The sequence below is a fragment of the Drosophila nasuta genome, chromosome 2L (genome assembly GCF_023558535.2).
Source record: "Drosophila nasuta strain 15112-1781.00 chromosome 2L, ASM2355853v1, whole genome shotgun sequence".
Lineage (NCBI taxonomy): Eukaryota > Metazoa > Arthropoda > Insecta > Diptera > Drosophilidae > Drosophila > Drosophila nasuta.
The window spans coordinates 24,232,693-24,256,549 of NC_083455.1; the positions used below are offsets into that span (position 1 = coordinate 24,232,693).

The 23,857-nt window shown below is 36.1% G+C and overlaps 4 protein-coding genes and 1 non-coding gene across 5 annotated transcripts in view; 2 read left to right on the top strand and 3 right to left on the bottom strand.

The window, feature by feature from the left end:
* LOC132798906 (zinc finger protein 132) overlaps positions 1-23,492 on the top strand; it is a 38,324-nt gene extending 14,832 nt beyond the window's left edge. Inside the window, exons 2-4 of the mRNA XM_060810936.1 lie at positions 852-2,059; positions 15,481-15,675; positions 23,133-23,492. Of these exons, the coding sequence (XP_060666919.1) occupies positions 852-2,059; positions 15,481-15,675; positions 23,133-23,451 (1,722 nt within the window). The 3' untranslated portion in view covers positions 23,452-23,492. The remainder of the gene's footprint in view (positions 1-851; positions 2,060-15,480; positions 15,676-23,132) is intronic.
* LOC132793783 (C-type lectin domain family 6 member A-like) lies at positions 8,793-9,686 on the top strand. Its single transcript, XM_060803871.1, has 2 exons — positions 8,793-8,895; positions 8,973-9,686. Exons 1-2 carry the CDS (start codon positions 8,836-8,838, stop codon positions 9,579-9,581), a joined length of 669 nt encoding a protein of 222 aa, XP_060659854.1. The 5' UTR covers positions 8,793-8,835; the 3' UTR covers positions 9,582-9,686.
* Positions 16,046-16,862, bottom strand: LOC132794123 (C-type lectin 37Db-like). The gene is made up of 2 exons (XM_060804386.1): positions 16,752-16,862; positions 16,046-16,684 (listed from the first exon to the last, which is right to left on the bottom strand). The coding sequence occupies exons 1-2, from the start codon at positions 16,809-16,811 to the stop codon at positions 16,103-16,105; spliced, it is 642 nt and encodes a 213-aa protein (XP_060660369.1). The 5' UTR covers positions 16,812-16,862; the 3' UTR covers positions 16,046-16,102.
* LOC132794065 (accessory gland protein Acp29AB-like) lies at positions 17,340-18,287 on the bottom strand. The gene is made up of 2 exons (XM_060804297.1): positions 18,175-18,287; positions 17,340-18,113 (listed from the first exon to the last, which is right to left on the bottom strand). Exons 1-2 carry the CDS (start codon positions 18,232-18,234, stop codon positions 17,451-17,453), a joined length of 723 nt encoding a protein of 240 aa, XP_060660280.1. The 5' UTR covers positions 18,235-18,287; the 3' UTR covers positions 17,340-17,450.
* A 59-nt stretch (positions 23,493-23,551) lies between the features above and the next one.
* On the bottom strand, positions 23,552-23,622 carry Trnag-gcc (transfer RNA glycine (anticodon GCC)). Its single transcript has one exon. It is a non-coding gene; the product is annotated as a tRNA-Gly (tRNA).
* Between the last annotated feature and the right edge of the window lie 235 nt (positions 23,623-23,857).

Here is a 23,857-nt window from a genome sequence, read left to right on the forward strand (position 1 = left end):
TCATAAAGCTTCTTGATAATATTCCAAGAAATTGTTGATTAGTTTAACGGAAAGCAGACAAACTGTATTGTTAAAGACACAGACAAAAAGTAAATGCAAATATTCATAATTAAATATTTTGTCGGGAGTGCTCGACTGTTTAATATCTGCCACACTTTTTCAAAGGGCGCAACACAGTGCGATATTATTCTTAAAACATATCAAATTGATATACAAAAAAATATTAAAATATATAGCAAAAGGCTTTATTAAGCTTATCGGTATACTATGGAGTGCAAAATATACCATATACTACCAAAATAAACTAAATTATATTATATTTAATTAATCTCAAAATACTTAAATATACCAAAGGTAGCTACAAATATACCATAGGCTTCAAAATATACCAAATTATCAACGATAGCAACGAAGACTCGACTACAAATATTTCTTAAATAACTTCAACAATTCTTATCTAATTGCTATCAAGTTTTCAGGAGTTATAAAGACAGTAGATATTATTGTACGAACGATTTTTATCGGCAATCTGGTATATTTTGAAGGCGGTACTATATTAATATACTTAAGATAGCATTTTGGTATTTGGTATATCATATACTAAAGTAATCATTCGGTACACTTTTTGTATTTTTGCTGTCTATTAATTTCGTATGTTTTAAGAATAAAATCGCACTGTTTTGCTTTCATTTAAAATAGGTAACAGGTATCTCATAGTCGAGAACACTCGTCTGTAGATTTTTTGTTATATGTAGATTTCTTCATGCCGTCAATATTCACAGCTCGTTCTGAAACCATTTTTAAACATTTCCTTGATATTGTTAATAAATTCTCTTCTCTTTTGATTGCAGTCTCATTGGCGTTCCGCTTCGCATGTGGAGCTGACCGAGCGGTTAGGCGGCGACTTCTGGTGCAGCTACTGTCAATTCGAGTGTGGCAGCAACGAGGAGATGTGGCAGCATCTGCTCGACGCCACACACAAGGAGGTGCTCTTGGCCCTCAATCGATCCGTGCCGGTTTGCATTGCCCAGCGTCGACTGCTGAGCTGCGGAGTGTGCAGCGAACGGTTTCTCTACAATGCGCAACTGCGTCAGCATCTGGCCAACGAGCACGTTGAGGTGTTGGCCACACAGCAGGGCAGCGCATCGGATGAGTATCAGTGTCGCTTTCGCTGCAACATCTGCGGCGTGGCACAGAGATCGCGTGTTGCGCTGCAGCGTCACGAGAAGCACAAGCATCGCCTTGCGCGCTACTATTGTGCGCTGTGTCAACTGCAGTTCGAGACGCCGATGGAGGCGCGACGTCATCGCAATCTGATGCAGCACAAGCGGCATGCCAAGCGACTGCTGCCCAAACGGGCAAAGATGAGGGCAGGGCAGCCAGAGCGTGAACTGGAGCAAATGTTGTGCGAAGTGCTCGAGGAACAGCAGCCAGAAACGGAAAAAGACAACCAAGATGCCAAGAAGCAATGCTGCAGCAGTTGTGCGCTCAGCTTTGAGACGCCTCAAGCGCTGGTCGAGCATCGTCGCCTGTGCCATCCCATGGACAATCACGCCTGCCTCAGCTGTGGCAGCAGCTTTCAGTCCGCCCAAGCGTTGGGTCGACACACACGCAGTTGCCAACCGCCTTTGGCCTCCAGTTCTAGCCACTGCAATCCACCGGCGAACTCTTATCACTGCGATGAATGCGGTTTTAGTGCGCAGTACAAATCGGATCTCCTCTATCATCGTTTCTTTCACACTCGCGACTCGGCGATTGGCAAGAACGAGCTGCTGCCATGTCCGCTGTGTCCAAAGCAGTTTCGCAAACACTCTTTGCGCGCCCATCTGCGGAATCACACCGATGAACGCATCTTTGAGTGCGCCGAGTGCTCGACCAAGTTTGCGAGGCGCAGCAATCTCAAGAATCACATGGCCACCATGCACGGTCATGGTCGTCAGGAACAAGTGACAACAGCAACATCGAGCAATGCTAAGCGAAAGCAGTTGCCCAAGACAAATGCGGAGAAGCCACGAAAGACTTTTCAGTGTGGCACCTGTGGCAAAATATTGAACAAAAAGTAAGTACGATTTCTCAATAGACTTTTTATTCTCTGTTTTGAATGCAAAAAAGGTTTTTTTACTGCATCTTGTGGCAAAATATTGAACTAACATATTTCTCAGTGAAAGCAAGAACTTTAATCAAATTGCATTTAAGTTCACATCTTATTGTAGGCTCTAATCAAGATACATTGATGTACCAACATTTTGCACATTGTCATTGAATTTCATTACTGATTTAACTTTTTTTACTGTTCTCATTTCCTACACTGACATTAAATTGTTATTAAAAAAAGAATCTTTAATTAAAGGGTTTTAAACTCTTTTCTTCTTACGTCTTTTAAAAGACTTCGTAATATTGAAATGAAAAGAAGAACTTACTTTAATACTTATGAGATATAATTTCAAAGGTTTTGATTTGAAAGTCTTCGTTAATCTACTAAAATGCAACTTTTTGTTTGCTTAACTATAGGAAAGACTATTGCGATTAAAATAAATTCTGTATTAGTTTTGTATTGAAATGAAAGGGAAATTTACTTTTACTTACTAGGCAAAGTCTGATCATCTATTTTTATGAAATTTAAGTTGAGTTACTTGATGAAGTCATATTTTTTAACAAGCTATTTCTATTTGGTTTTTTAAGTAATTTTAAAATTATTACATTACTTTAAACAAATTAAAACTGCAATACACTGTGCTACAAATGTTTCTTTCAACCCGAACCCAGCAAAAATGTGCGCTAATTAGAAATGCAGAAAATAATACAAGCAGTCGTATATAGCAAAACAGCCTCAGGAGATGCAATGTGAAATGTTTTGCACATATGAGAAAATGTCATGCAATTTATTGTGTAGTCGCCTTTCAGGCAAATAGTTGACCATTATGCAAAGAACACAACAGCATGAGATGCAGCAAATGAAAAAGGCGCTGCAAATGAAATCCGTGCAATTTTGCATTTTGCATTAATTAAAAATTCCGGGGCGAAAAGCGTTTGCTGCGATTGCCAAATAAGTAACCAAAAAATAACTCATTAAGTGCTGGACATTCCAGCTAAATTACGCAAAGAAAAAAGAACAAGAGAGTGAGTGGGAGTGTAGGAAAACACACACATGTAGCATGCGGCATGTGGCATGTGGCAGGACTGCAACTTGCCACAAAGTATGCAATGCACTCGCAAATCAAGCCTGCCTGCGGCTCTGCCACCAAAAAGTGCACCAAAGAATATAAACCAAGTGAGCACAAAACATTTGCTGTCTTCATGGCAAGCCCAAGCGAGAATACACTTTCTGTGTAATCTGAAAATATAAGTTGTTAAATTGTTATTCGAATATTTGAATACCTTAATTCATTAAAATATATACTATAATATAATTCAATGCAGAACACATTTTATTTTTGGTATTATATAAAACAATAAATAGTCGCAATCAAATAAATATTGTAGAAGTCACTTAAAAAATACTTTTGTTTGGTATATTTTGCACTCAATGGTATATTTTGAATCTAGTACCATATTAATTTGGTATATTTTTAGTATTTTATGATATGTTTTAGGGAGTTGCTTCAAAAATACTTTTGCTTGGTATATTTTGCACTCAATGGTATATTTTGAATCTAGTACTTTATTAATTTGGTATATTTTTAGTATTTTATCGTCTGTTTTAGGAATAATACCGCACTGTTTTGCTTTTATTCAAAACACGTAGCAAATATCTTACAGTCGACTGTGCTCGACTGAAGCTTTCTTACTTGTTTTATATCTTTGATGAATTATGGTGATGATAACCAAACATTAAATCATCATGGACTGTTCGTTATTTATTTAAAAAGCATTTCATTATACGAACTGGTCTAAATGCGCGAATCTTTCAAAACACATGACATAAGATCAATGTAAATCTAGTCTTTTGATATTGTTATTGACAACTAAAACACATCTGAAACTAGACGCATATTTTAATGAATATTTAAAGCGAAATATCACAAGAGCTTATCAACATTATTAATATGCAATTAATAACAAAATTATATTTATTTCAACTTATTTAGACTTAATTTAACTGGCAGATGACGTTATTCAATGCTGAGCAACTTGAACTTTTGTTTATTCGATAACTTGTAGAATCATCATTTCGCTCAATTACTGGACATCCACGTCCGATCCGTCGATAGCTATTGCGACTTCCGAGCCAATATCTCGGTTGCCTTAACTGATGTTGAATGGCATCCAGGTCTTCGTGGTCTCGCAATTGTAAGAGCAATCCATTACTTAGTTCACAAAGGGAGTGTGCTTCTGATCTGCTCGCCAATTTAGGAAATTCGAGAAGCCGATAGTCTTCAGGGTCTATATAATTGTTGGCTTGTATGATTTGCAATGTGCATAGCGAAATAATACTCAAAATAATTCCGATTTGCATTGTGATATTGCTAGCTATGCTTGCTGCTATTGAAATGTAGATCACGACTGAAGCATCCCATTGAATGGGAGAGTCTTAAATACATCATTTTCGGATTAGTCAGCACATTGAGTTTTGTTTACGCTGCTATGTTTTTGTTTACTATTACTATATTTGATTGCGTTGCAAAATAATTTCCTTATGCAATTCAGTACTCAGCGCAGATGGTCTATCAATGTTGTTAGATGCATCGATTCGCAGATACTCTTAACATACATTAAATACAATTAAGAAAGTCGACAAAACAAGTCAATAAAAACAAAACATTGCTGTATTATTCTCAAAATATTCCTCATTAAGAATTAGTAGTATACCAAATATAGCCTTCGGCATATTTATAGTATTTTTGAGTAGTATATTAGTATACCAAATATAGCCTTAGATATATATTAGTATTTTTAGATATATTCATTTTTAAGTAGTACATCAATATACCAAATATAGTCTTTGGTATATTTTCAGTATTTTTGCTTTATTCATTTGGTATTTGCTGACAATAATGCGGCAATGTTTTGCTTAAATTTTTTATTTGGCATATTGAGTAGTATATCAATATACCAAAAAAAAAAGAATTCGGTATATTATTAGTATTTTGAGGTATGTTAATTCAAAATATACCAGATTGCCAAGCAAATCAATCAAGACCCGAAAGCAGCAGGCTTTTTGTGGCATATAAAATAATACATTTCATAGAGAGCAATCTTATCTGTGTTCAAAATAAAACCAAATTCGATGTCAAATGTTGACACAAATCATCCAATTAGCATACTTATTAATTTATTATTAGTATACTTATTATTAATTAATTATGGTCATGCTGTATTTCAAAAGGTCGCAATAAATTAATCACGACAGTTCAAGAGAAATTCCCCGATTTGTTTACTTCGATTACTTAATTTATTATACATATTGTAGTTGTATTTTAATCTCGTATTTATATTAAATAATCCCAAAGACTCGCTGCTTTCATTGTGACTCAAGTTAGATTCGAGGGGATGAGGGGATTGGGAATGCTATTCTGGCGTGGACAGATCCAAATCTAGGCATCCAATTACGTCTCAGTCGTAACTAATCATAAGTTTTCTTTTAGTCTGTGCTATGTGATGACGTCTGCTGCTCCTCGTTCACGTCCTGCATTCACATTCACATTCATATCCATATCCTATAGTTGATGCTCGCTGCCAAGTTGCAACTAATTCCTTAAGCAAACATTAAGTTGAATTGCAGCTAGTCGACGGCTGAGACTGAGACTCTGAGTCTGAATCTGAGTCTGAGTCTGAAGTTTGACTGGGAATAACTGAATGCATAAAGCAAAGGGTCTTGTGAGGAGAAAAAGCAGAGAGAGAGAGTATTTTCCACTTTTCAAGTGATTATTTGAAAAATTTATTAAAATGCTCATTTGAAGTTATTGTCGTGCGCGCTTTGATGTAGATACTTTGCTTTTACGACTAACGAGACCAAGTGGCCAGCCAAGGAGCCCGAGACTCGCAGATCAACTGGCTGCAAGATTACACTGAACTGGGAAAAGGGGAAGGGGATGGGGATAAGGAAGGGGAAGAGAAGTGGGTTGCCAGTGCCAGCAAAAGTTTCCAGTATGCCGCAGTCGCAGTCGCAGTTCGCCGTTGAGAAAAGGACGACGCGACGTCGTCAGTCATGTCAACAACGCAACGCAACGCAGCGCAGCGCAGCTCACTTCCGGAATTCCAGACTTGAACTAACTCAACTTTTACGGCTGCTGACGGCGGGTTTCTGCTACCAGCGACGCTAGAGATGGCAGCGTGACACGAGTAGGATAATACCAAAATATTGAACTATATAAAGTTGCTAGATATTTATGTAGATTGAGTTTTCATACCAAAATATTGAACTATATAAATTTGATATATATTTTATAGATTGAGTTTACATTTTTTTTTAGGGAAAAATCATAAATAAATTATTTTTTAAATAGCGAAATATTTTGTATTTTTCTCTAATGAAATTTTTATGTAATTCTTTTTTTTTTTAATTTTGCTAATATGTTAAATATATAATATGTATTTATATAACTCATTTTAGGAAATAGAACACTAGCATTACCAAGTACAAGTTGATATGAATATTACATATAATTATATAATACATATAAATATAGTTAAATTGGTTAGAAAATTTACAGCCTACAGAAAAATACTATTTCTTTTAGCAAGATAATCTCATTAACAATCCTGAGTTATTTTTTATTTCTTAAAGTTCATAATTTACAAATAAACCTCAATATTAAAAGTTGTTTTAAATGACAAACAAGCAATTAGTATATGATCAAATACTTAATAATAATTTTTGACTTCCTAAAGATCATAATTTATAATTGAATCTCAATATTGAAAGTTAGATTATAGCTGGTCAGATAATACAAGTCATATAAATTTACTCGTATCTAGCGTATAGCTAATTCATTTCTCATTAATTCGTGTCACGAGCGCATCACTAGCTTGACTAGAGTCTGCTCGCTGGCTGTTTAGATGGGTCCTGTGCGGATACTTTGCCAGTATCAGCATCAGTCTAAAGTTTGAGGCGCTCACGTCCTCATTCTCATCTCCATCCTCAACCTCTTTTTCTCTTGCTCATTTTCATCCATCGTCGTCGACGTCGTCGTCGTCGTTGGGCAATTCACTTTTATTGAAATGGCGTGCAATGTTCTGTTTTGTTCTGTGCTGTTTCGGAATAGGAATCGGATTCTTTTGGCATTTCGCATTTCCAATTCGTAGTTGTTGCTGCCGCTGCTTCGACTGCTTTTCTCTCTACTCTCTTCTTTTTCTGTAGCTTTCTATGTCTGCGTTTCTAGTTTATTTTATTTTGTATTTTAAGTCATTTCTATGCTGCATCATTCGTTCTCCCGGAGTTGATTCTGTTGATGGCACAAAGTGCAGTGCAATTCATTTTAATGGTCTCTCTCCATCACACCACTTCCACGTCCCATTTCCCTAGTCCGAGGTCCAGTCGTCACTTGAGAGTCAATTTCACAAAACTTGATTTCCCATTTCCAATGCCAACACACTTGCTCCATCCATCGATTTAAGGGATTGGCATGCTCAACTCTCGCCAGCCAGCGCACTTCACTTTTATGAATCTGCGAAATTGAGTCGGACATTGTTCGGTTTTTGTGGTCCGGCCCCCGTCAGCAGAACGTGTATGTGTGTGTGTGTGTGTTCTGCTCTTGTTTTGTATTTGTACTGAGTTTCAATCGCTGTTGTTGTTGATGCTCATTGGCAAGTCGCAGCCAAGCCATGTCGTATCTTTCTATACTGCTGTCTGTGGCATCAACTCGTGAGCATCACGTCAGCATGCATAAATGTTTATCAAATGGAGACCTTTTCGATTGAGCTTATACAGCTCTCCATAAAAGAGAATTAAGAAAAAGATAGTGTGCTAGCTGCAGTTTAATTTGAGGCAGAATAATTATCTTTTAAAATTTCTAGTATCTACCTATCCATTTATTGATCTGTCAATCTCACCATTTAACATAACTAACTTTTTTTGAATTGTTATATACCAAATTTCTATATATATGTTACCTCATTGTGTATCATTCCATTTTCAATCAATAACACTTGTGATACCCTATTTTATATGCATTTTGTAATCACATTTTTCAATTATTTCCCATGAAAACAGCTCAATAATTTCAGGCTTTCAATTCAATTTGTCGAATTTTAGCAGCTAAAGAATAGATTGGGAATTAATGGAAAATCAGTGTGAGTTAATCTTAATGCTGAATACAGAATATGCTTCTGTCGAGCATTTTATACAAGAGTGTCTAACTCAAGTCCCCTTCAACACATCACAAATGTCTAGGGTATAAGTCAAATGTCGCAAACTTGAACTAGAACTAATTGTTTAACACGTTATAAGCGCTGATAGCAGAGAATACAAAGTGATAACATATACATATATTAAATTTTGTTTATAATCGTGAAGGAATACTAAAGTAGTTCTTAGTCGACTGTGCGATACCCGGCTTTAAATCTAAAATAAGTAAACTGCAATATAAATTGTTTTAGTAAACAAAATGTTAAAACAATGTTTTACACACACGGTAAAAGCGGTATTATTATTAAAATATACCAAATTAAATATCTTATAAATACAAAAATGTACCAAAAGCTATATTTGGTATATATTTGGTATATCAATATAGTATATATTGTTCGAAAACTTAATACACACTCGCTCGTAATGTGTGCCGGGTATGACGAAGCGTGTATTATTTAAATCAATTTAATAGATTCCATTAAATAGTTTGAAAATTCATTCGGATGCTTTAGTTGTCTGCTGCCGTCTGCCAACAGTGAGTCACAATGAGAGTCATTGGTCTGGTGCTTTTAATCGCAGTACTCGCAGTTCAAGGGAATGTTCCGGTGAGATTACGCAACAAAACACTCTGCGATTAAAAATTCAAATGCGTTTTTCTTTTTTTTTGTAATAAATATGACAGACTTGTGAGGAATCCAAAGCACTTGAGTTGACTTGCGGTGGCTATTGCTTTAATGTTGTCAAATCGCTGTTAGATCACTCAAAAGCAATGCAAAGTGAACTCAGATATTGCAATCCAAACTCTGAATCAAACATCGATGCCCTGATTGAACAAAAGTTTAAAACACTGGAGGCCAAGGTGGAGAAAAGGCTTAAGGATTTGCCGATTAAATTGCCAGCTGATATATATCCCTATGAGCAAATCGGTTCAAAGTTCTACTTGATTGAAGAGGGACTTTATCTCAACTGGTCTCAAGCGAATCGTCTGTGTCTCCTAACGAGCGGACATTTGGTGCACCTTCAGAATCGAAGCGAGCTGAATGCAATCATCCCGCGGCTGAGCAACAACGATTATTGGCTGGATATCAACAATATCCTGAAAGAGGACGATTATGTATCCAAAACATCGGGCAAAGCACCGCCTTTCTTCGCTTGGTTTCCAAATGAGCCAAACAAGGGTCAAGAGCGCTGTGTTGAGCTGCACAATAAGTTTTCAGTGTATGCAATGAGCGATGCCAAGTGCGATTCTAGTTATTTCAATATTATCTGTGAGAAGGAATTTCAAGATTAGTTCAGTGCTGCAAATGTAATACTCTTTTCTTAATCATTGCTGATTTTGTGTGGTATGCGTTATCAATAAACAAAACCTCACTCAAGTAGAGTATTAAATATTGAGTATGATTTTAACCTAGCAACATTTTTGAAATGTTCACTCCTATGGGCAATAGTTTGATTTGCTAATCAATCGAAATACTATTTAAGGAGTGGTTAAGGGTCATTTAAGTTCTGTTACATTACACTAAAGCAATGGATATTATAATGTTATTTGTATGCCCTTAACATGTTGTTTGAATTTCCTTGACTCTTGAAAGCCACACTGTGACTGTGAATAACCCTCTACCCATTTTCAATAAATACTCATATAATAGTATATCGGTATACTAAATATAGCATTCGGTATATTTTAGTATATTTTTGGCATATTAGCTTGCCTAATTAGACCTTGAAAGCTGTTCGGAATCGCTAGCACAGGTTGAATGACATTGAAGCAATACAATGCAAATTGTGATAAAAGATCCGTTGTCTCTCATAAGTAAAAGTAAAGTAAATTTGAAGAGGATATTAAACTAACAATAAAGTCGACATACATAATCAGAATCATACTTAATATACATATATTCATTTCGATTCGCACAAGGCAGCAAAACTAAAACTAAATGCCGATAATGCACAGCATATATAGCAAGCTGTACTATATTTCGTATTTCATCAATATGATTTATATATATATTATATAAATAATATATGTATATATAAGAAATACAGTATAATGTCGATAAGCGCACCGATTTTTAATGCCATTGAATTGTTAATACTTTATATAGGAATTTTTGTATAATTTGGAAGATATCATTTTTTTATTAGCGGAACAACTACTAAATTCAACCAATTATCAGGACATCAAACATGTATGATGATTTTTTTTGTCAAATATTATTTCGCATCCGTTTGATTTTTGATTTTATATTTATGTATAAACAGAATTTGTTTAATTTACATAATCTTTACTTTATGTGTGTATAAAGTCAGGCCGTACTAAGTATATTTCCTATTCATTCAATTTTGAATATGTATTTTATGTATGTATTTTCCTTTTCTTATCACCAGTAGAGCACACACTCAATCGTGTGACAAAGCGTAAACAGCTCGTAATCAAAAGTTTAAAAGGTTGAAATTATTACGTCATAAAATGTCTGTATGCATATTGATTTCTGGAATCATATAAGTAATGCTTGTGCTTAGTGCTTTTAAAAAATTAATATAAATTACACAGAAAGAAATAAATACGCCAAAGAGGAATAACATGCGTGGAAAACAGTAAGAATGTCGAGTGGGCTCAACTTTAATATACCCGCTAACCATTTTCAGTAAGGCAAAACATAAACAATACCAAATTAATATACCAAAGAATACTTAAATATACCAAAACTGCGTTAAAAATATACAATTAAATATACCAAAAACAATATTCGGTGTATAGATGAACTATCGCAATAAAAGTATACCATTGAGTATAAAATATACCAACTATAGCCATATACCGAAACATATTTAAATATACCAAAGACAATATTCGGTATATAGATGAGATAGTGCATTAAAAAATATACCATTGAGTAAAAAAATATACCAACTATAGCAATATACTGAAAAATATTTAAATAAACCAAAGACAAAAAATATACCATTGAGAATAATATATACTAAATAATTTTAACCAAGTCAACTAAAACCTGACTGAAAAAGCTTTTCCTGCAATATAAAATTGTTTCCCAAATAACTTTAATCAATTTAATGACTTTATACTGAATGCATACCTGAAATATCCCCGCTAAAATCTAGTTTAAAATGCTTTATTTCGTCGAGCATTATTTCCAGTTTAGAATTCCTATACATTATTAAAAATCTGTATGTGAAGAAGTTATTTTTGAGACTATATAAAAGATAGGAATAATAAGCATAGAAGTGATCTGGATATCAGATGCGTTCATAATGAAATAAAAAAGATTGCAAGGTGTTAGAGGTGAGACGTAAGACATTTAACGATAATTTCCGGCGACGCTTCAAGTTGTGCTGCCGCCTCGCAGATAAGCCAACGAAAATGAATAAAAGGTGTTTGGGTGGCACTTCCCTAATTACACATGGGGCATAAATGTGTGTGCAGCCACGCCCACTGTAGCTTGATAAAAAACTAATTTCACATGCAGCACAGGACGAACCATCAAAATCCAGCTAATGTCGCACAAGCGAACAACAACTTTGGAGAACTGCAAAAGACGATGTGGCACAAGACTTACGTACCAATTACATGAAAGTTGGACAAGGATTGGATGCCAGTGGATGTGGATGTGGAGGGGGGAGTGAAAGCTTGACTGGCGAAAACTTGAGCACATCCTTGTGAGTGACACCGGAAGCTGTCGCTGCACTGGTGACTAACACCCGCGGCACAAAACTTGTGCCAAACCAACACACACACACACACACACACTAACACAGAAGACACGACAAGGAAGACAAGCAAAAGGCTGTCATAAATATTTATGCGAGTTTTGGGAACAACAATGCCAAAGACAGAGCACAACACCATTGACTGCGACTACACATGCGATTGTCTAAGAAGCAGTTCAGATGCGAGATGGAGTTGGAGTTGGGAGTTAAAAGGAGGCAAGACACAAGGAATTGCAGCTGACAATGAGCAGGCAGCAGCATCAGCAGCAGCAGCAGGATACATTTGCACCTGCAGCTGCCGCACCCGCGACATGTTTGCTCAGCGTCTTGGGCTTCCGCCAACCATTCAGCCAGCCATGTCCTTAGCTTCAGCTCCTGCTGCCTCCTCTGCTAATGGATGGCGTGCAAAAGTTGACACAACACCGCCAGCCCAAAGCCAAACAGCTTCTTTGCCGCGTGCAGCTGCTGCTTCTCTCGTGTTGCTCTCGGCTGATTTCTGTAGACTTGAGTTCGACTTTGAAGGCAGCATTCCCTTCTTCAGCTCCCCTTTTTGACTTCCACACCCAGCCATTGGCTGCAGAACAAAAGGGCAAAGTTTTCGTCGCCAGGCGTGAAACGTTTCGTCAACTAATCGCAACGAAGTTGCCTCGCTACCAGCTCATCCACATCCTCATCCTCAGTCACATTCTTATTCTTATCCTTATGCATATTCACATTGAAAGGCGGCGCTTGCTGCAGGGCGTGTTTCGATTTTAAATGTTTTATGCAATGAATGACATTTTAAACATTTGTATTTTGACAGACTATAGAAATTGTGCAAAAGCGATTAGACTTGAATTTATTTTCTTATCTCTCAATAAGTCGTGTGACTAAGTAAAAAAAACAGATTAAATTGCAATATTTTAAATTCTTTAAAGAGATATACAATCATTCATACACTTTCTTTGTTCTTTGTTCTTTCTTTTCAACCTCAAAAGTATATTCACTTATGATTTATTGCGATCATTTTTGAACTGACTATCGAAATGTCATAAAGTTATGTAGAGGTTATTTATTTTATTTATATGGAAGAAACGCGTCAAAATTGCTTTGGCTGTGAATCTGGTATATTTTGCCCTTTATAGTACTTCATATATATACCAAATATATTCTTTGGTTTATTTTTAGTATTTTTGTGGTATATTATTTTGGTGTACTTTAACGTTAATACCGCACTGTTTTGCTTTTATGGTATGTTTTAAATGAAGTACTATATACATATACCAAATATAGTATTTAGTATATTTTTAGTATTTTGCTGTATATTAATTTAGTATACTTTAAAGTTAATACCGCACCGTTACACAATGTCCAGCGAGTATCTCACAGTCGAGCATACTTTAGCTTTCTTACTTGTTTAGAAATAAAACTAAAGATAGCATTAATTCATTTATACTCAAATCAATTTGCTGTACTATATAAATAGTTAAGTTTTTGTATTTTCCCGAAAATGTTGGAAGCATTCAATTTACGTTAATGACAGTTGGAATTCGTGGATGGAAATAAGTATCTAAGAGATGCGAATTAGTGAGACAGACAGTTAAAGCTGCAGAAGTTTGAGAACGAACTGAACTGAAAAGCGGGCAAGAAGGAGAAGAAGAAGCAAAAGAAGAGGAAGCGTAAAATGCAGTTGAGGAAATAAAAGTTAATGTTATAACTGAAAATACAGGAACGAACGAAAGAGCGAAGCGAAAGATAATTTTGTTGTTGTCGTTGTTGCATCTAATTCGCTTTGCTTTCATTTGTTGTTGCCGTCGGCGCCATTATCCCAGTGTGCATGCCAGCAACATCAACAGCAGCAACATGAACAACAACAACAACAATTTACGGGAAAACTCCTGCAGGTGAAATGGCATCCTTTTGTCAAGTCTCAAACGCCAGCATCGACTTGCTGTTGTCCACCGCCCACCCGCCTGCCACGCCCATCATCATCCTGTTGTCGTTGTCGTTGTCATTGTCGTTGCTATTCAAACTCCATACAAAGTGACATTTCACATATCAACGCCAACGTTGTCGTTGTCGTTTTTGTTCTCTTTTTGTTGTTGTTGTTGTTGCCGACGCCCACGCGACGGCATCATTAGAAATGCATGACAATGTCTCCAACACCAGCCTGGCCACGCCTCCAAGCACAATGTTTCCCCCTCCCACCCAACAACAACAACAACTACCTGATATCGTCGCTAGCATTGTTGCCGCTAAGAGGAATTTAGATTAAAGATTGAAACTTTGTTAATGTCGCGCATTATTAAGAAGAATCTTTTTCTATATGCCCAACCAACGTCACATAAATTCCAAATGAGCAACGGAAATTAACACTTTCAATATTTATGCGCACAAATGTGGCAGAAAACTAAGCACAGCATTGCAATCTGTATTAAATTAAAGACAAGTGTTTTGACTTTCTCTTTAATAATAATTTACTTTATTGCGCAGAAGTATTTCTAATAAATAGATATTCCGTCTAAAGTGTTTTGTTTTGATGTGCTGAACAAATAAATTCAGATTTTCTTACATACCAAATATACCAGGCTATACTTTCACAATATACCAAAAATACTAAAATATATCATTAGATAGAGTAATGCATATTAAACAGTATTCTCACAATATACCAAAAAATACTGAAATGTAACAAAAACTATATTTGGTATATCGTGATAGTACTACATACCAAATAAACCATGTAGTATTCTCACAATATACCAAACTAATATACCAAAAATACTAAAAATAACTAGTATTTTGTATATGGATATAGTACTAAATACCAAATAAACCATATAGTATTTTCATAATATACCAAACTAATATACCAAAACGTACTAAAATAAATTATATTTGGTATACTAAATACAAAATATACCAGATTCAGGACTTTAAGTGCACTTGACTATGGGGATTGTTATTTTAAATCATTTCAACTATGCTGTATATTCAATTTCAATTGAAGCTATATGTGCTAGAAACCCTAAATGTCCGACTAATTTAAAGTGAGCATTGGCCTTAGACAATAACGACAACAACAACAATGACGATGATAACGACGACGACTCTCAGCTGTTTCGATTAATTAGCATCTGTAATTGATGTGCAGAAAAGTTTTGCCTACGAGTTTGCATTTGGATTGTGGGCCGACAACTCGAACGGACCTTTTTGAGTGGACACGGACATGGACATGGACATGGACACAGACTGGGACATGGACATGGACATGGTCGGTAGGTCGGTTCAGGTTCGTGTCTCTGTGCCCATTGAACGTGCCTTTGCATGCGACGTGACTTTGGTGCGAATTACTTTTGCTTTGATTTAATGTAATTAAAAAATGTTCAAATAAAATGCGAAATACAACAAAACAAAAGGAATAAATAAATGTGATGTAACATCTCTCTCTCTAACCATGCTCTACAACTCTTCTCTTACAGATCCTCTTTGAAGGACCACGAAATGCTTCACACTGACCTCGAGCGCAGTCTTCGCTGTCAATTTGAGGGCTGCCACTATTCAACCTTTCGCAGTGCAGCCCTGAAAACGCACCTGCTCTCCCATGCCGAGGGCAGTCACAAGTGTTCCCACAACAATTGCAGTTATGTGGGCAAAAGTGCTCAGCACTTAAAGAGGTGAGTTGCCATAGACTTTAAAACTTTTTCAGCAACAATTCATTTGCACTCATTTTTAGTACTTCCAATAACAATAACAGTATTTATTTGGTTAGTTGGAAAAAATTTTAAAACCTATTTAAGAAATAATTTTATATTTTGATAATGAGGTATATTTTGCAGTCTTTAGTATATTTTTGAATGTGATAGTATATCGATATACCAAACACATATTTCGGTATATTTTTAGTATTTTTTCGGAATATAAATTTTGGTATCTGTTTAGATAAATACCGTACTTTTAAAGTTCCATTAAAAATGGAAACTTCATTAAAATGAACTCTTTATTTAAAATTATTTAGCATGGCAAATAACAAAGTAAAATTATTTCAATCAAGTTTCAATTCAGATACTTAAATTTTTCTTGTAACAATGAAGTATGTAGAGTTTACGGGTTGTTCTTCTCGCATATGAAGTTACATTTATCGTAGCAAGAAATATCATTCATCGTATAGATATTATCGACCTCACGCAACTGCACGCAATCTTCGTTGGAGTTTGCATCGTTTGGTTCACCAGGAGAAAACCATTTTAAGAATGGCGCCTTTAGTCCAGACGTCAGTGAAATATATTCACTTTCGTTGGCCAAATCATTGATATCGATCCAGTAATATTTGTGCTTTAACTTCCCACTTAATACCTCAAGATCATGCTCATTTTGTAGATGCGCCAAATGTCCACCTAATTCGGCGCATTTGTGAGCAGCCTTGAACCAATTCACCTCGTCGTCATGCTCAATATAGTAATACTTCGAACCAATTCTCTCAAATGGCAATGCTTGAATTGGATCGATAGTTTTATGTAGTAGACGCTCAATATTTTCCAATTTCTCATGAGTCTTGGAGTCCTCAATAGCTTCCAAGTAACTGATTCTGCTCTGCAAGACACGAGTGTGCTCCAAGATCGGATGCAACGACTTAAAACAATAACGACCACAAGTTGATTCAAGCTCTCGCAATTCTTGGCAGTTCTACAAAAGAGAATCTAGATTTGTTGTTATCAATTTATTGATGATGCACTACATTAACAAAACTCACTGCTTGGCACTTTTGCACGGCAAGTACTGCGATCAAAATCGAAAATAAAACGATTTTCATTGTGTTTATTTTATATTTATTTATTCGTTAATATTAACTTTTATAACAATAGAATAAGACTTTCCGCGTCAGTATTTTATTATTGAAAGCTGGCAGACGAATGATGCACATGAAAAAAGTTGTCACGAAATCCGCCAGTTTGACAGCGTTGAATACAGTGAAAACTCGTTAAGTGAGCCACCACTTTTAATGAACACTTTCTCTATAGTTCAATTTTCATAATTATTTATTCTCTTTTAAATTAACATTTTTTTTCCATGAGCTGACGAAAGTTGTTCGATTGTCAGTGTTCTGCCAAGAGAGTCTTCACTGTATTGCGTTATAAAAATATTCCTTATCAAATGACCTGAGACGTGTCAATAACTTGTAATCTTTATATATAAATAATATTTTTATATATTATATATATTTTATTATATATAGTCTTTATCAGCAATTTAAAAACAAGTGTTGGAAAATTGTTTGTTTATATTCATTATATATACTTATATACATTTCTTATCAGCAATTTAAAACCAAGTGTTGGAAAATTATTTGTTCTGATGCAATGTTGATTTATTTAAAAAACAATTTTAGTATACACTTTCGTGTATGTTTTATAGATTTATTAAGAGTGAATATTCAAATACTCTAAAGTCTTTATTCCCTTTCGCAAATAAAGTTACTTTCAGGGACACAATGACCATCGATCATCAGATAATATGAAGTTTGGGTACGAATTAGTAGAACGCAATCTTCATTTTGCATATTATTCGGTTCGCCTGAATGCCATTTGAGGAATGGCGCCTGCTTTCCAGTTTTAAGGGATATATATTCACCTTCAGTCTCAATATCGTTGACATCAATCCAATACGTACTTGCAGTTAATTTCGAAATAATTGCATTGCGTTCATCTTCACTTTGTAGACTCACTAAGTGTGCATCCATTTTGACGCACTCATGCCAAGCAGCGAACCAATTCAACCTCTTTGAGTTTTCAATATAGTAATATTTTGCACCGATTTTCTGAAATAGTTGTTCCGTCGGTGCCTGTGACTTTTTTTCTAATAGTAAAAGCTTTCCTGGAATAGTTTCAACCTGTCGCGAACTCATCTCTCGATTAATAGATTTGAATTCTTCGTTGACCGTTTTGCGTAGTTCATCAATGCTGTCGGTGAGATTTTCCAGGGTATTCGATTGTCGCTTATCTTCGATGTCATCGGCTCTGCTGTGGCACATCTTCATATGGTCCAAGAAAGGCTTAACGACTTTAAAGCAATATTTGCCGCAAGTTGACTCAAGTTCTCTAGATTCTTCACAGTTCTAAAATAGAGAATCGAATTTTGTTATCACTACGTCGATGATGATGAGGTTAATGACTCACCGCGTTGCACTTTTGGACGGCAAGCAATGCGATTAAAACTGAAAATAAGTTGTTTTTCATTGCGACGCACTTGAGTGTGAGTTAAAGAAATGAGAGCTGGCAGATGACTAAAACAGCCGAATGAATGACGGGCATTAAATAAGCACATTTCATATTGTAGAATGTACTATATTTATTTATTATAGAAGGTAGCGAAAGCTCAATTAATAATCTCAAAATCAAATCGAGAATATTGTCTGGTTTTTTCCTTGATTATTCGCAGTATTTATACTCAAATCAAAGCCAAACAGCCCGCTTCCCACATTTCTTTTTCTAGGGTAGAAAAAGTTGTAAAAGCAAAATGCAAAAAAGCAAATAAAAAAAAAAGTAGCAACAAGAGCAAAAATGTCATCCATAATTGCAGACTTTGAACGGCAATTGCATAAATTGATGAAAGCAACAACAGCAACAACAACCAGAAGCTGCTTGCCACATCAAAGTGTGGAGCCAAGTGGGGGAAAAAGGGGAAATAAGCAAGTTGCCCGAGAGTCGAACCACAAAATCGTGACTTATCGATCGCCTTTGATATGCGCATTGAATTCTTGTAATATTTCCAATGCGCTGCCCGTCTCAATGCTGCTGCAGCTGCCTCCTGTTGCAAGTTGCCAGTTACCAGTTGCAAGTTGCAAGTTGCAGCTCCTCCTCCGCATGCAGCAGCCACAGCAGCTTCAGCGACAGCGTTCGATCTGTGCGACGACGTTTCGGCTCGTTCAGGGCCAATTGCTGGCAATGGCAGTGCCACCGTTGTCTGCCACTGCCACTGTGCAGCTGTCCGCCCCAAGTCCAATCTGCAACACACACACAGAGAGCAGTTGCGAGTGGTCTTTTTCTTATACTCTCTAGCTAAAGAGTAGAAGGGTATTATAAGTTTGTGCCAGCAGGAAATGTATGTAACATGCAGAAGGAGGGATTGACGATCCAAAAAAGTTTATATATTCTTGATCAGCGTCAACAGTCGAGGCGATACATGTAGATATGTCTGTCTGTCTGTCCGTCCGTATGAACACCTAGATCTCAGAGACTATTAGAGATAGAGATAGAATTTGGTTTTGATAGCATTTGTTATGTTTGCCCGCAGATCAAGTTTGTTTCGTATGTTTACCACGCCCACTTCCGCCCCGCAAAAACTGAAAATATCAAATAACATGTAAAATTTTGAAGCTAGAGTTGCTAATTTTGGTAAAGACAATAATAGCTTTAGTATTTCTGATTCCTGAAAATTTGATTGCGATCGCATAAAATTGATAACAAATCACTTAAAATATACTTCTGTATGGTATACAATCTGGTATAATTAATATACCATAAAGGTATATTTCACATCTAGCACTTCAACGATATACCAAAAATGACCTTCAGTACATTTTAGAATTTTTGTGGTATATTATTCGGTATATTTTAAAATTAATACCGCACAGCTTTGTACCAAATAGGTATATTTATAAACGAGTATTTCAACAATATACCAAACATGACATTCAGTATATTTTAGTATTTTTAGTATATTATTTGGTATATTTTAAAATTAATACCGCATAGCGGTAAATATACCAAATATGTATATTTATAATCGAGTACCTCAACAATATACCAAATATGACCTTCAGCACATATTAGTATTTTTGTGGTATATTGTTTGCTATATTTTAAACTAAATAAAATAAATACCTCCCAGTTTTGTCTGGATATATCGGGACTCTCACAGTCGAGCACACTCTACTGTAGCTTTCTTACTTGTTCTTTTTTTTTTTGTGTAATTGTGAACGTGCAGCGTCGCCTCGTTGCGATCGCTTTGATGGGGACAACATTTGGCGTTGTCTTTTGTACTCTTTTCTTTTTCCAGTTGTTTGCACAGAATTTGAATATTGCAAAGTTGCATGTGGCAAGCAATTCAATGCTGCACTATTTATTGTATTGCCGCAACTAATATATATGTAGAGCTCTATACCCATTGCCATAATACTTACGATCAATTCATAGGGCGAAAAAAATCGTTCAGCTAGAGCAGTTGAAAACATCGTATTGTTTTGCTCAGATTTATTTTTAGTTCATTCTTAAAAAACCCAAAAATACTTTAATTACTCACAAGTGAATATGTCGGAAATGTAAGCAACAAAATTTAAAAAGAAGTATGGAAAAATGAATCAATATTCAATCACACACGAACGAAAACTGTTGTTTACGCTCAACAATTTCAAATAATTGCGAGACTCTCATTAAAATGGGATGCATAAATCCCGCACAGAAGTGGCAAGAAGCGCGAACTGTGATATGCTTAACTCGCAGTCAAGATCTTCAATTAGCTATCAAAATACAACAAAGAAGAGAAAAAGTGCGGCCTGTTGTGGAATTCAAAGCCGGGTCTCTGAAATGCGTTCAGTATTTGGTACGATCGACGAGTTGTCGGCCGCTCAAAGGAGACGCAAGTCCTACAACTCCTACAACTTGCAGCGTGGCACGAATATGCAACTGCCACAGCAACTGCAACAGCAATGAGCGGCTCCATTACTTGCCGCTAATTAAGCCTACCGAGTGCGCATGAACCGCACGACAAACGTCTCTGTCTCCACCTCTCAGTTTCAGTCTTGTTCTCCGTCTTCGTCTTCGTCTCGGTTTCCATCTCAGAGTCACAGAGTCTGTTTTTCCGCTCTCTCTATCGAGGCTGCAACTTAAGCTCTGCTTGAGATTTCACACAGATTCCAATTCGACGCGGCCACGCAGAACATTGGCAATTAATTGTGAGTCCTCGGTTTGGACAGTAGCTGATAACTGGAGTGGACACAACAGCCACAGCCACAGCAACAGCAACAAATGAGCGTCAGCCGCAGGCCCCGAATTTGCTTCTGGGTATTTTTTTTGCTTAGTTTTTTGCCAGACTCTGCCAGAAGCATCTCCAAAGGCCGTGCATTGGCATTGGGTCGTCGTCGTAATTGAAGCCGCGTAACTGTGTGCACCCTACAGTCGTGTATGGCATCATCGAAAGTTAGGCATATGGGCAGAGATATCTGCTTTGTGACTTTTCAAACTGTACTCAATCGATTCAATCGAAGATCAGCTCATCTTAAAATATATGTGGCGAATAGAAACAAAACTTTTTCTAAGCATTAATCAGCTAAAATTAAGATTAATACATTTTGAATAGAAATAATCTATTTCTACACATTGAAGATCAGCTTAAGGTTTTTAACTGAAGTACATTTTTATACCCGCTACCCATAGGGTAGAAGGGTATTATAACTTTGTGCCGGCAGGAAATGTATGTAACAGGCAGAAGGAGGCATCTCCGACCCTATAAAGTATATATATTCTTGATCAGCTTCAACAGCCGAGACGATCTAGCCATGTCCGTCTGTCCGTCTGTGTGTCTGTCCGTCTGTGTGTCCGTCCGTCTGTCCGTATGAACACCTAGATCTCAGAGACTATAAGAGATAGAGCTATAATTTTTTTTCGACAACATTTGTTATGTTTGCACGCAGATCAAGTTTGTTTCAAATTTTTGCCACGCCCCCTTCCGCCCCCGCAAATAAAAAAAATCGAATAACAAGCGTAATTTTAAAGCTAGAGTTACGAATTTTGGTATATATAATAATTACTATAGTAGTTATGATTCCTAAAAATTTGGTTGCGATCAGATAAAAATTGTCGAAGTTATTAAAGAAATACTTTTGTATGGGCAAAAACGCCTACTTACTAGGGGTCTAATTTGCTTTGGCCGACAGTCTGGTATATTGTGCTGTCTATGGTATATTTTGAATGCGGTACTATATCGATATACCAAATATACCATTTGGTATATTTTTTTTTGGTTTTTAGTAGTATATTTGGTATATTTTGAGAAATATACCGCAAAATATATTGCTTTTATTCAAAATGGGTAGCGGGTATCTCACAGTCGAGTACACTCGACTGTAGCTTTCTTACTTGTTTAAATAAAGATCAGAGATTCGAAAATTAAGAATATGCAAATTGAGAATATAAATATTGTTTATTTTTGCTTTGAATAGAAATCTATTTTTTTTTTCGAGACATTGAAGATCAGCTTAAGATTTTGAACTGAAGTAAATTTTTTCAAATAAAGATCAGAGATTCGAAAATTAAGAATATGAAAATTGAGAATATAAAAATTGTTTGTTTTTTCTTTGAATATAAATCAATTTTTTTTCTAGACATTGAAGATCAGCTTGAGATTTTGAACTGAAGTAAATTTTTTCAAATAAAGATCAGAGATTCGAAAATTAAGAATATGCAAATTGAGAATATAAATATTGTTTATTTTTGCATTGAAGAGAAATAACTTTTTCTAGTCATCAGCTTACGATTTTGAGCTGAAGTAAATTAAACCTTCTATTGAATTTGCTATCATTAAAAGTTACTTTAAAATCAGTGGATGTTTAGCTTAGATATAAAATTTCCTTATATACTTTTTTTTTAATATTTTATTCCTATTTAAATAGATTACTTTGCGTACTAATTGTCTATAAATCAAAGCATTATGTTAATAGCTGAGCAGCCTTTGAATAAATTGCAAATAGCGTATATTTTAGTCTGAAAAACCCAAGCAAAGCGAATGCTTTGATGCAGTTTACCAAAACAGATCTACATCTGAGTAGACGGTTTTCAGTCCCGCCTCTCTTTCCCTTGTCTCTTGTCCCTTATCCACACCCTCACACCGCAACTGAGAACCGCAAACGTTGTCGATTGCCTGTTGTCCTTTTGAAGCGGCGCGAGTTGCCAACTTATTCGTATTTTGATTTCGGGCGTGCGATTCGAATGCGAAATTAGCAATTAGTTGTTGCTGGCTGCGTTGCTCTGCGACAGCCGCCGCCACTGGAATTTACCTCCTAATCAAGTTCAAGATTTTAAATATGGCTTCGACTACTAGCAGTGCGAATATTTAACAGTTTTTTTGTTTTCTTCAGGCACCTCAATTCGCATGAGAGCGAACGCTTTGGCTGCGATCAGTGTGATTTCAAGGCGCGTCTCAAGGGTCAACTGAAGCGACACATGCTTCGTCACACGGGCAGCAAATCGCACAAATGTCCGCACTGTGACTACCAATGCAGCACGTTGGATAACCTGCGGAATCACATCATCAAGACGGGCAAACATCCCGGCAAATTCATCTACGAGTGTGCCTCCTGCATGGCTGAGGATCCGCACTCAACCAGCATCTTCAAGAGCAACAGTTTTAAGGAGTATCAACTGCATTTACGCACACACAATTCGCCGTTGGCATAAATCATTTGAAATGCTCCTAAAAGTATACAATTTTAAGTAATTTGAAGGTAAGTGAAACAGAAAATTTTTATGGTACACAAAATAGAAAAAAGGTTTTTTTTGCATCGGCCGGGAATCGAACCCGGGCCGCCCGCGTGGCAGGCGAGCATTCTACCACTGAACCACCGATGCTTGTGTGATTCAATCTTAAAATATACCAAATTTAAAATGTCAAATCGTTGTCTTAACTCAAAAAGGTTCATCGTTTGTATAATTTAAGAAATTTTCATAGATTGCTGTCATGAAGAGATTGAAATGTGATTCACGCGCATGTGACATTGATAACCCCAATAGAAATGAATCACTCATTTAATGCTGATCATATTTATTATTTATAAAATACGTGTGTAATTCCCCTCATAAATTT

Coding starts and splice junctions, on each gene's coding strand:
- LOC132793783 (XM_060803871.1), top strand. CDS start 8,836: ATGAGAGTCATTGGTCTGGTGCTTTTAATCGCAGTACTCGCAGTTCAA. Junction 8,896..8,972: donor CAGTTCAAGGGAATGTTCCG/GTGAGATTACGC, acceptor TAAATATGACAG/ACTTGTGAGGAATCCAAAGC.
- LOC132794065 (XM_060804297.1), bottom strand. CDS start 18,234: ATGAAAAACAACTTATTTTCAGTTTTAATCGCATTGCTTGCCGTCCAA. Junction 18,114..18,174: donor CCGTCCAAAAGTGCAACGCG/GTGAGTCATTAA, acceptor TCTCTATTTTAG/AACTGTGAAGAATCTAGAGA.
- LOC132794123 (XM_060804386.1), bottom strand. CDS start 16,811: ATGAAAATCGTTTTATTTTCGATTTTGATCGCAGTACTTGCCGTGCAA. Junction 16,685..16,751: donor CCGTGCAAAAGTGCCAAGCA/GTGAGTTTTGTT, acceptor TCTCTTTTGTAG/AACTGCCAAGAATTGCGAGA.